Here is a 13,502-nt window from a genome sequence, read left to right as displayed (position 1 = left end):
ACAAGGCCAAGTGTGGGGGGCTTGTTTTTGAAAGTTGCACGCCATCCCCAGCTTTGTGGAAGGAGGAGAAGGAGGAGAATGAAGAAGCTCAGCTAAAATGATGCAAGACACTGGCAGCCTCTCTTATTGTCTGGGAGGTGTTTTTTACTCTTCTGAATCTGAAAAAAAGAAAAAGAAAAAGAAGAGTGTCAATGCTGCCTTCCCCCCCCCCCTTCTCCCCCCACCAGGTCTGTGGAGAAGAAAATCTGAGGGGCAAAAAGGTGGGGGGGGGGCATCAACTAAACATTTCAAGGCTAGTCGTGCTGTCTCCTTTGTAGCATAATAGCTCTATTCATAAAGGGAAAATCTCCGTGGAGAACTGTAAACACAGATCACGTTTGAAACCTTACCAATCGCTTGAAACTAGATCACCAAACATTTGGCTTGTGCAAAATGGATATTAAGACACCTGATTTTGCCATCAAGATGACAGTGATGGCCAACTCTAGTCCATCTGCTTCAGAGGTCAGATTCATCTAATCTCGACAATTTCAATGCCAAAAGCAATGTCCCTCTATCACAGTGGTGGGGAACATCTGGCCCTGGGGCTATGTAAGGCCCACAAAATCATTTGGTCTGGCCCTGCCAAGACGTTAGGGGTGAGTTAATTAAATGTTTGACCAAATAGAGTGGGCCAATTTTTAAGGTTATAATTTTGTATGGCCTGCAAATGATGTTAAAAATATCCAAATGGCCCTTGGCAAAAAAAGGAAAAAAAAAAAAAAGGTTCTCCACCCATGCTCTATCAGAATTTTTGCCTCACCCTCAGAAGTTTCCCAAAATATTTAAAGCAAGATGTTAAATTCATTGTGCAGATGGGTAAATCCCCTGAATTCTCCACTGGACCCAGAGTGAGGTGGGAGAGGAAGAAAACACAGATGAGAGAGGACCAGGTGAATGGGAATAGACAATACTGGATTTTTCTCACTGGCCTACTCTTTAACACGTAACCTCAATGAACTTAGGACAGAATTTTATAAAAGCAGGCAAACAAACAAGAACCACTATGTTATTGCTTCCCATGTGTGCTGCATGCTCTGCACATCCTCATGCCTCAGAGTTAGGAGGGTTTCCTCCAGCGCAGGGCTCCAAAGGGATGGGGGACTTTCAGAAGAATAACACCATCATCTACAGAGATGTTAGGAGTCCTTAGAGGACAAGGAAAGTTCCCCGCTCAGAGTTAAAGTGTAAGATACTCTCCTAAATAAGACTTAGTCTAAGTCAGGCAGCAAACTCGTTGAGGGACAGGACAACCCTTCCTGATCTATTAATTATGGTGGAGTCTCAATTTTCCTGGGGCCATTGAGCTAGGCCTCTTTCTCCATTCTGGTGTATGTTTACCCTCCATTAGCACCTTCATTCATCTGGGAGAAATAACGGAAAAAAGAAAAACTTCCAACCAATCACTGCACTCTGACACTAGCATTACCAGTGAGGGAAAGTGCCCGTCTCATCGCTGGAACTTGTCAGAGATGGAAAAGGGAAACACAAGCTGAAATCAAGGGTTAGAAAATTTCCACTGTGTCTGCTTTTCTTTGCAAAGCTTGGTCCACATCGGATCTGCCAGATGGGACTCCTCAGTTCTCTGGCCCTGTCAGCAGTTTGAGGTCATATGTAATAAGACTCCTTTTAGATGGTCATCATAGCACTAACCATCTTAGGAGATGTCCCAAGGCCCTCGAATGTAAAACCCAATTTTGCTATGATGATATAAGGCTAGTTTAATTTTTAAATAAATGACCAATTGGTTGAAAGGAAACCAGAGGCAGATACCTGGAGATGGCTGACCTGGACCACTGTTACACCCAAGGCGTCTCAAGTATCCAATAAGGAAAGAGTGTCTCCTTCATGTAGTCTGGGTTAGTAGAGACCCGCTGTCTAGACTGCTGGGTCCCAGAGATGGAAAGAGGGCCATCTGGGGTGTTAATGGCCACTGGGAGAAGATGATCCTCTTTTTCTAGTCATTGCTTATGAGAGAGGTGGTGGAGTGGCTGCTATGGATCTTCACCCTCCCTCCTCCACCTCCAGGGATGGAGGGACAGAGTTGGTCAAGAAGCAGAGGGAAGGGGTAAGTAAAGGAAGCTTGTATATTTGAGCTGTGTCTGTGTTCATTGTCATGAAGTACAACCAACAGTGAAAGAACAAGAGGCAGATATTTCATAGCTGAGACTGTGGCCTGAGTGACCATCCCTAGTCTTCCCAAACACATGCATTCGCTGACGCAGTGGTTCTCAACCTGTGGGTTGCGACCCCTTTGGGGGTTGAACGACCCTTTCAGGGGGGTCGCCTAAGACCATCGGAAAACATATATATAATTACATATTATTTTGTGATTAATCACTATGCTTTAATTATGTTCAATTTGTAACAATGAAATTGGGGGTCACCACAATATGAGGAACTTTATTAAAGGGTCGCAGCATTAGGAAGGTTGAGAACCACTGCTCTAAAGTAACTTTTGTTTATGAATCTCTTAAGGCACTTACTCCAAGGAAACTAGTGTCATAGCTATCTGCAGGGAGAAGTTCCACCCCAGACTCCTTGACTAGGCAAGAAATATCTTATTTATCTTTATAACTCTTCTTACATGTAGTGCAATGCCTGACACATAGCAGATGCTCAACAAATATTTTTTAATTGAAAAGAAGTAAATTAAATAAGCATGAGGCAGATGGGACAGATATAGGCATAATGATGAGTAGGGAGTTGCTCTCCATTCTTTTTCTAATGTTGACTTTTATTACATTAAAAAAAATCCTAAGTACACTGACTTTTATTTTATTCAATTGCAAAGCATGATATGTCAAAAATTTATATTTCCTATAAAGAAATAGCCTCACTACCAGTGGCTTTGTATGGGATAAATCTCCTGGAGAAGGTGCACCTGCTATGCAGACAGCTGTGACAGGGTTTGTAAATCACATCTGCCCCTCTCCTTACTCCACAACTCTTCTCCTGAACTTCAAATGTCCTACACTTGCTTTGTTATATTTTGGTTTTGTGTATTTGTTTTCAATTTAAACTAAAATTGCAGAAGCATTTTAAACTCAAGTTGGGTGAGACTACAATGCATATGAAAATGAGGATCTTAAGACAATGTATAAGAAGCCACTCTGTGTTTAACTGAGCTACATGACTACTAGTATTTTTGTTATCGCTGCTTTGAATTCCATTAACTGTAAATATATGTTGGCTTTTTGGAAGCCACAAAAAGTAGTTCAACTCACCCACCATTTTAAGAGTGATTGAAGAGCCAAAATGGAAAGTATTTTCACCCAACATGAAATAATTCAGGAAAGAATCTAAGCAAGGTCAATCCCCTTTCCCTCCCCTTGACAAGACTTCTGACATCTCACAAAGGGGCAGCCACCGGAGCTCTGAAGCCTCAAGTGTGTGGTTGTATAAATTCACCGAAATGTATCTACTCTGAGGGCATGAGTAGTGAAGAATGTTTCAGCAACTTGATTTAGAGAAATGGGAGATGGAGATTTACAACAACGTGGCCTTGTTGGTTTCACCCCTCCCGTCCTCCTGCCGCAAGGAAGTGGAGATGCTGACCTAAACCATTTGATTTAAAGATCATTGTCTTAAGAGCATCAAGTTCAAGTTAACATGACTTGACTCTTAAAATGTGTTTACAGGGCATCATGTTTATTTCTAGATCACAACTTGAGCATCTATGAGGTGGCCTCATAAGAATCTGGTACTGGACTTTAAAATTCTGTAAACACTTCTCATTTTTTGGGGGTTTGATTTTTTTTAAAGCCTAACTATTACCCAAACTCAAAGAAGTAAGCTGATTTGGCTGAGTCCCAGAAACTACCACAGCTGCCTCCCTGTAAAGTCAACTTTCTACAAAAACAACAAAGTGATATGGTAAGCAACAGAAAGAATGGTAAAAGCTAAATAGAAAAAAAAAGAATAAAATTGGGGAAGAATAGCCCGGCTGCTGTGGCTCAGTGGTTGGCATCAACCTATGAACCAGGAGGTCAGGGTTCAATTCCCAGCCAGGGCACATGCCCAAGTTGTAGGCTCCATCCCCAGTAGGGGGCGTGCAGGAGGCAGTGATCAATGAGTCTCATCATTGATGTTTCTATCTCTCTCTCTTCTTCGTCCTTCCTCTCTGAAATCAATAAAAAGATATTTAAAAACAAAACAAAACTGAAGAAGAATAAATGTGGTAAGACCAAATCCATTTTTAAATGTCTAATAGAATTTCCATGGGGCTTATATGTGGGTCCTGGTTTTGTTTTGTTTTTAATGATGAGGAAATACTACACAAAACAAATAAACATTATTTTAGAAATAGTTGTTAGGATTTAGCCAGGCATAAATTTCAGTATTCTAGGTCATAAGTGTTAAACAGCTATTTTAAATGGCTATAACCAAATACCCAAAAGTATGAATGCATGCTTACTCCTTGCCCTAAAGCGATAGAGGATATGATTATAGATAGTAAGATTATTCTAAATTAATTTCATTGCCTATAATATCAATGCTATAGCCCTACTAGGATGGATGGATGGATGGATGGATGGATGGATGGATGGAATAGATAGATAGATAGATAGATAGATAGATAGATGGATAGATAGATAGATAGATTTGTGAGAATATAATTTCCTGAAACCTGCCTATGCTATCACCTTCTAAAATGTACCCATTTGATCCAAACATACAGAATAAGAACAGTACAAAGGATGGTAATTCTTAAGTCCAATCTTGTGTTCTTTCTTCGTCTTTCCTTTGACCCACACATGCATGCCATCACTGAGAATAATGATGATGTCAAACTTTTATTCTCTAATTTTTCTGCCTTCTCTCTTCCTTTACACAGCATGGGCTTTCTGTCCACACTTAAAATATGTGAATACCCAGCAATTCCATTTCTGGGTGTTTATCTGAGGAAACCCAAAACACTAAATTGAAAAGACATATATATCCATATGTTCATTGCATCATTATTTACAATAGCCAAGATATGGAAGCAACCAATCAGTAGATGAATGGATTAAGAAGAATTAGTGTATATAAATAATGGAATATGAGGCAGCCATAAAAAGGAATGATATCTTGCTATCTGTAACAACACGGATGAACCTAGATGGTATTTTGTTAAGTGAAATAAGTCAGAGAAAGACAAATGCCAGATGATTTCACTTATATGTAAGTGTAATCTAAAACAAAATAAACACGCAGAACAGAAACAGATTCAGAGATACAGAGAACATTTTGATGGTTGCCAGATGGGAGGGGTTTGAAGTGTGGGTGAAAAAGGTGAAGGGATTAAGAAGTACAAGTTGGTAGTCATGGAAGAGTCATGGGGATGTAAAATACAGCAGAGGGAACATAGTCAATAAAACTGTGATAACTACGTATGGTGTCAGGTGGGCACTAGATTTCTCAGGGTGATCATATCATAAGTTATATAAATATCTAATCACTGGGTTGCACGCATGAAACTAGTATAATATTGTACACCAAATATAATTGAAAAATAAAAATATTTATTCTTAAAAATCTGTGAATAACTATCTCTGCTCTTCAGTGCCCCCACTGCCCAAGGTATTTTATTGTTACCACTCTCTGCCTGGAATACCTGGCACTTTAACTCCTAAGGAAACAATTACAGCACTCAACTTTCCAGTTGCCCAAGGCCTGGCCCACTCTTAAGGGGTATGAAAAGTCAGGCATCAGCAGCTCCCACCCCTCCTCTGGCTCAAGTGAGGGCAGAGCAGTCTGCACACAGAGCTCTGTTTTTGATCAGTCTCTGGACCTCCTATGTGGGGAGCCACACGAAGCCAGAGACCAGAAACTCAAAGGAAGTCCTTCTGAGGAAGTTAAGTGAGGCTGGGATTCTAGACCTGAGACATTCTGACTGCTCTCTTCATGGTTTCTTCAATTTTATTAGTTCAGGAAAAGCAATAAAAGATTCAAAATGAATGAAATAAAACAACAACACCTTTTTTCTCATGTTTCTCACTGTGGCTCCAGGGTATAGAATAAAAATAGTGCATATTGTAGAGGGCTAATACTTATAAAACACAGCTGTCATCACTTGGAGACCAGGCTGCCCTGGGGTGGAGAATGCTAAGGATAAATACAGCGGGAAAGCTTCATTTCCCGCTTGATATTGCATTTTTAACAGCTCTACTGGTATGTGGGTGTCTAGAAGAGAAATGGCATTAACAATGGAGACGTCGATGGCTCCTGGCTCTGCCACAAATTTATCTCAAGGGCAGCTGTTATTTTAAAGATTTTTCATAATGTTCATAGAGTATCTTTCGGTAAATGTATTGCTACTTGCGTTTCTCCAATCCCTTGCATAGAATCTGACAAAAATATGCTTTTTCTAGGGAGAAAACAGATAAATACTTATTACATGAATACTAAGAAGTTATTTTTTAGTCCTGAACATCAGTATTAAGAGAGAAAAAAATCACATTTTCCCCAGTAGTTCCAAATTGTAATCCTCTCTGTCAAACTGGTTCCTTTAAAAATACAATTGCACATTAAGAGTGTAACAAAATGTCTAGAAGATAGAGTGAACCACTGAAAGCTATATACCAGTAATTGCAATGGAAATTGTTTTAAAAGATTAATTTTGTCATTAAGAAAGAGCACATAATATACTTTTATTTGACATTTCTACTATGTAGTTTTTTGATAAGAGACTGGATTCTAAAAAGCTCTGTTACACGAATTGACTTTAGAAGTTCTATTTAGTACTAGAGGCCCAGCACATGAAATCGTGCATGGGTAGGGTCCCTAGGCCTAGCCTGCAATCAGAGCCATCTTCCTCCACTCGCCAGTCCCCAGTCCCGCCCCACCACCATCCAACCTGGTTCCCCGTGGTTCCCTGTTCACCATGATCAGAGCCTGCAGCTGGGGGGGAGGGACCAAGAGGTCTGCCTTCCGCCCACTCACCAGTCCCCAGTCCTGCCCCACCGCCACCCACCCCTGTTCCTGGTTTGCCATCTGGCGATCCATCGGAGCCTGTGGGTTGGGGGGAGGGACCAAGAGGTGGTCAATGCACCTCATAGCAACTGGTCGATCGGTCGTTCTGGTCATTATGCTGTTATGGTCGCTGGCCTCTTATTATATAGAATAACACAATTTAATTTTTAAAAACTCATCAACCTTATATCATATAATATATATATATATAAACATGTATATTATATATGTGTGTGTTTGTGTATATACATGTGTGTATATATGTACATATATGTACATATCTCATACACACACACTTGAAGCTGCTGTTTTGATACAACAAATGTGGTGCAAGTAACACAAAAATGTACAGGAGAATAATAGTAGTTGCATGTCATCTTGTTCCTTTATAATCCACCATGAGGATATCTATTTTACGCCTTTGTTGAAAAGCACTGTACCTAAAACTATATAAAAGAAGCATTGGTTTGAAACAGATATTTGTAACCAAAAGGTGTTTCTAGCTGTTCTGATCCACTGGGAGTTACCAACCCTAGAACCATGTGTAAGTAACAGGGTTTGTACTTCCAGTTCTCTCAAGAGTACAAGTCCATAGAAAAAAAGGAATGAGGAGATTTTTTTAATTCACCCCCATTTGACCACTTCCCACCCACATATGATGGATTGGTTAATAGTTTTCCCCCATATCTATCTCCCAAAAGCCATTATATTGGTTTTCAGCATTGCTGCACTCACAATAACTCCTATTGTTGGGTCAACCAGCAGCACAGCTTGAGGTTATCTAGAAAATAACACTGAAGCATATCAACCAAAAATTTTAAGCAGCAAGACCTTTTAGAATCTAATGCAGTGGTTCTCAACCTTGGCTGCACATTAGAATCACCTGGGAATCTTTAAAATCCTGATTTCTGGGCCTCATCCTTTGGAAATTCTGTTTCTTTGTTACGTTATGGGGTGGGGCCACAACATTAGTAACAAAGAAACAGAATTTCCGGAGGATGAGGCCCAGAAATCAGGATTTTAAAAAGATTCCCAGGTGATTCTAATGTGCAGCCAAGGTTGAGAACCACTGATTTAGACACTTGGGCTTTCATGCTACTTGAGAAAATAAAGATGTAAAATGTTTGAAAAACAAATATTTTACAGCTCTTCCTGGTAAGCCACAGTATTGTTAATGCATTGTTAAAGCTCCATATGAATTTGTTAAGTTCATAGGTCACCGGATTTTTCATGGACAAATGGCTAAGGGAAATACGATATAAATCAGAATATGTGTGCTTATGATGACTTGGGACCCGAGGCACTCCAGATGTTTGGCTCCTGTGCACTCCTAGAAAATAGCCCAAAAGGAAGCTGGATTCTTTTGTGGAGGCAATTCCTTCGTTAAACAAATAGGCCTTGCCCTAACCGGTTTGGCTCAGTGGATAGAGCGTCAGCCTGCGGACTCAAGGGTCCCAGGTTCGATTCCGGTCAAGGGCATGTACCTTGGTTGTGGGCACATCCCCAGTAGGGAGTGTGCAGGAGGCAGCTGATCGATGTTTCTCTCTCATTGATGTTTCTAACTCTCTATCCCTCTCACTTCCTCTCTGTAAAAAAATCAATAAAATATATTTAAAAAACAAACAAACAAACAAATAGGCCTATTTTTGTCAATACACAGAAGGCTATAATAAGGTATCTTCCCAGGACTAAGAAATAATGTTATCCTCCGAGAGGGAAACAAGTAAAACACTCAAAGAATGGGATTAACGATCTGTAGAAACTCCTGAAGGCATCAGTGTTGATGTTAGTAGCATGATGAATGGAGAGATGTACTGTAAATCAATCATTGCTAAAGTCAGTTAAGCACTGATGTTTCACAGATTTTTTTAATATATTTTATTGATTTTTTACAGAGAGGAAGGGAGAGGGATAGAGAGTTAGAAACATCAATGAGAGAGAAACATCGATCAGCTGCCTCCTGCACACTCCCTACTGGGGATGTGCCCGCAACCAAGGTACATGCCCTTGACCGGAATTGAACCTGGGACCCTTGAGTCCGCAGGCTGACGCTCTATCCACTGAGCCAAACTGGTTAGGGCTCACAGATTTTTTTTAAAGTAAGTTAGAAATTATTCAAGATCATTTTTATAGTAGCTCTGTCTTGGGTGTGAGAGAAAAGCACAGGGTAGTCCCAGTGTTCACCATCCTTGGCCTATTTTACCCATCAAGTTCATGGTCTGGGCATAAGCTGTGTATAAAACTTATGAAAATCAGGTAGGTTATGGTGGGGGTGAGGGAAGAAAGAAATAGTTTGAGATCATCTGCCTTAAAAACAAGTAAGTCTCCTCAAGATTGAAGTCCAGAAATCAAAGATGACTAAAAAAGTGAACAAGACTGATAATCTACTCCAAAATATCAACAAATCTCATGGCTGAAATTGTGGTCAAAAAGGAGACCAGAAAAAGAGGTGCCATGAAGGAACCTGTACTCAGGATATAGGGCAGGCAAGATGGTCCCCATCCATCCTTCTTGGCAGGTCTATCCCAATGGTGGAGACAGATGTATCAAGGTATTCTACCTTGAAGTAGCAAATTCATCAACTAATGCCCCTTATATTCTCAGTTTGACAAGCAACCTTCTGATAGGATTTGACTTCTCAGGTAGGTTATCCTTCAGGAGAAAGAAACCACTGCCTGGCCAGTTGGCATGAGCATTAGAGTGTACATGGCCACATTGTACATCAGTGAATAGGCAGTCACTGCCAGGCATTGGTCATAAGTGTTCCTTTTTGTGTCAACAAGTCTTCTGCAACATAATCAACTCTCCATTTACTATCAATGTGGAATTCCTCTGTCTGCCAATGTGTAGAGCCCTACTTTCTAATCAGAACTCTCTATATCAGGGGTCCTCAAACTTTTTAAACAGGGGGCCAGTTCACTGTCCCTCAGACCGTTGGAGGGTCGGACTATAGTTAAAAAAAAACTATGAACAAATTCCTATGCACACTGCACATATCTTATTTTGAAGTAAAAAAAACAAAACGGGAACAAATACAATATTTGTATTTGCATGTGGCCCGCAGGCCGTAGTTTGAGGACCCCTGCTCTATATTATCACACATATTTTGAGTGCTCCCAGATGAAGGAATTTCATGTTTCCCAGACAAGACAGTTCTTACATGCAGAACAAAATGAAAAATCACAAAGTAGAATTCACTTCAAAATTCCTGTCAAGAATTCTCCAGATTCCATAACTTCTTCTATGCTGTCTTATGTATACCTTATGCAACATAAATTGGAGAACAAGTTTTAACAAAGATGGCCATGAAGACCATTGTCCTCTAAGATTTTGTGAACCCAATAGGTCTGACTAAAATCATATTGACAATTGCTTACAAACAAATAAATATTTCAAAATTTTGGGGAAATGTTAAATGAATAAAGAATGCCCTGTAACAACCCCATGTCTATATGGGATTGATTAAAATATAAGTGTGCTGCAGAGGATTGGATGTGTTCAACTGTTTCTATGGTTCTGCATGGACCAGTACACAGCCAACATCAGCTACAAGTGATAACAAGAAGCCCTGTGAGAAAAAATAGCACTGATTGGAACAATACAGTGATAAAAGCAGACAGCAACTACAAGCCAAGGTTTTGATGGGTTTGAAATAAGGCAATTCTTTATTCTGGTGTATAAGGACAGCCTGATGCCACTGCCCTGAGTAGAATGGAGGGAAATATTGGGAAGAAAGAATGAGGTAGGTGTGATTCCCTAAGATGAGGATACTGGTATACAGGTGTCTATGTAGATACAGAAATTGATGGTGGCCTCAACAAATGCGTGCCTCCTGAATAATGGTAAATGTGCATCTGTTGCTTCTCAAGTCTCCAGATGTGAACCTAAGTTAGGACGAGTCTCTGTTGTACAGATAGACATGTGTCTCAGTTCTCCCTGCCCTCTGCTGCTTGACTGTTTCCCCCAGGATTTGCGGAGCAGGGCATGCCTCCCGGTCTATACAGGCCCCATCTATTTCTCACCACTGACTCCACAACAGAGCAAGTCATGATGCCCTGCCCCTGAGGCAAAGGACAAAAATGTCTCAAGTTTAGTTAAAAATGACATTATTTTTTACAACCCAAGTGTAAAGGTTCAGACTATATCCTGCCACTGTTTTTTTAATTAATAACTTGCTACATCATTATATAGAATAAATGACATCTAAAAAAAATTCCCAAGTCATTCATTCCATTTATTCATTACATTTCAAACTAACTTGATAGGGACCAGCTGGAAGGAAAACAGGAAAAACACATTCATTTTTTTTAGGTGACTCTTGTGAGCCCTGTAGCAAGTCAAGGTCATAAGATGTCAGTCTTGTGAAGGATTAAATCACAGGCAAAACCCTCTCATGTACACAACAAACTTTTAAATCACAATGAGTTGCTCTACACAAACTAACAAGAATGTTGGCTCTACTGCCTCTTCCATTTCTCCTGTGCTGAGACCTTAAAGAGGAGATCATCAGCAACTTAAGAAATAGGAAGAGTGGCTGCAAGGAATGCCATTTCCTCAATGAGGTAATGAGCTGATCAAGTTGTATCCTGACAGACACAGTGAAGTAGAAAGCTGAGAGATTATTACATGAATATAATCTACAAATGTAAAACCTTCTCCCCACATGTAAGCTTTGTTTTGTTTTGTTTTCTCTCCATATGGTTTTTTTTAATTTGGCTTTTAATCTGCATTTCCCTGATGGTTTCAATGATCTTTTAATGTGCTTGGCTTGCTAGCTGTTTGTTTAAATCTCTTGCATGTTTTTACTTGAGCTGTTTCCTTTTTATTGAATATTGAGATTGACTTGTATCCTGAACATAAGAAGGAATCAAATATTCTTTTGAAATTATTCTCCCTCACTCTGTGGACTATCTTTTCATTCTCCTAATGATGCTTTTGAAGTTGTAGAAGTCTGTAATTTTGACAAAGTATAATTTATCAATTTGTTCTTTTATGGTTTGTACTTTTGTTGTCCTGCATAGGAAATCTTTGCCTAACCCGAGACCACAGAGAGTTTCTCTGGTGTTCCTAACTAGAAGTTTTATAGTTTCACATTTTAAATTTAGGTGTATGGTCCATTTTATGGTCAATTTCAGTTAATAATCTATTTCATTAATTAATGTTTAAGTATTAATTAATGTTTGTATCTGATAAGTAGAGATAGTTCGTCATTTTGTGAATGGATATCTAGCTGTTTCATTACGGTTCATTGATGACTTTCTCCATGGAATGTCCTTTGTCAAAAATAAGATGTCCATATACATGCGGATCTATTTCTGGACTCTCCATGGATCCATTTGTCTATCTCGATGCTAGTACCATACTGTCTTGACTACTATAGCTATATCAGTTTTGAAATCAGGCCAACTTTTCCCTTCTCTTTGCAAGTTGCTTTGTCTATTGTGGGTGTTTTGCGTTTTCATATAAATTTTAGAATTAGCTTGTCAATTTCTACCAAAAAAAAGTCTGCTAGGATTTTAATTAGGATTACATGAAATCTATAGATCAATTTAAAGAGAATTTAATCAATTTTTAAGAGTCACAAGCAGTGGCTATCACATATCTCTATTAATATAGTCGAGTAAAGTTAAGGGACATGAAATCTATAGATCAATTTAAAGAGAATTTAATCAGTCTTTTAGGAGTCACAAGCAGTGGCTATCACATATCTCTATTAATGTAGTCAAGTAAAGTTAAGGGCAAGTCCATAGTTAAGGACAACTATAAAAATTATGACAGGTCCAAGAAGCTAGGCTGTTTCAAATATGACTAAAACCCACTAAAAATGATTCATCCATGTGGTACCCCACAAGTCTCTCAATGACACTGTAAAAGTTTAGGCCCTGAGAGAATCTTGGCTCAGAAGCCCAGATATTTATTTCTAAGAGTAAGCAAGGTATTTTCAAAAAGACATCCATTCTTTTTTTTTTTAATTGAATATAGTGGGGTAGCATTGGTTAATAAAACCATACAGGCTTTAAGTGTACAACTCTATAACACCAACTGCACACTGCAATGTGCACTCACCACCCAAAGTCAAGTCTCCTCCCATCACCACTTACCCCCCTGTGCCCTCTTCTACTTCCCCCTACCTTCCTTTCCCTCTGGCAATCACCATACTATCATCTGTGTCTATGAGGTGTTGTTGGTGTGGTGTTTTTTTTTTTGCTTAATCCCTTAACCTTTTTCACTAGCCCCCAGCCCTCCTCCCCTCTGACAATCTGTTCTCTGTATCTATGAGTTTGTTTCTATTTTGTTTGATAGTTTACTTTGTTCATTTGATTCCACATGTAAGTGAAATCATATAGTACTTGTCTTTCTCTGACTGGCTTATTTCATAATACTCTCCAGGTCTATCCATCCTATCACAAAATATAAGATTCCCTTCTTTTTATGGCCTACTAATATTCCATTGTGTAGATGTACCACAGCTTTTTCCCCCACTCATCTACTGATGGGCATTTGGG

The 13,502-nt window shown here is 39.4% G+C and overlaps 1 protein-coding gene across 8 annotated transcripts in view; it reads right to left on the bottom strand.

The window, feature by feature from the left end:
* PDE1C (phosphodiesterase 1C, calmodulin-dependent 70kDa) overlaps positions 1-13,502 on the bottom strand; it is a 342,910-nt gene that overhangs the window by 27,864 nt on the left and 301,544 nt on the right. Inside the window, exon 19 of one of the 8 annotated variants that reach the window (XM_005862935.2) lies at positions 14-158. The exons of 6 other annotated variants lie outside the window; for them this stretch is intronic. In XM_005862935.2, the coding sequence (XP_005862997.2) occupies positions 145-158 (14 nt within the window). In that variant the 3' untranslated portion in view covers positions 14-144. Of the gene's footprint in view, positions 1-13; positions 159-13,502 lie in introns of those variants that run through there. One more of the 8 variants, XM_014536984.1, reaches the window with a different exon arrangement.

This window comes from Myotis brandtii, unplaced genomic scaffold (assembly GCF_000412655.1).
Source record: "Myotis brandtii unplaced genomic scaffold, ASM41265v1 scaffold17, whole genome shotgun sequence".
Taxonomy (NCBI): Eukaryota; Metazoa; Chordata; class Mammalia; order Chiroptera; family Vespertilionidae; genus Myotis; species Myotis brandtii.
Note: the sequence above shows the minus strand (reverse complement) of the source record. Positions and strands in the feature narration are given on the sequence as shown.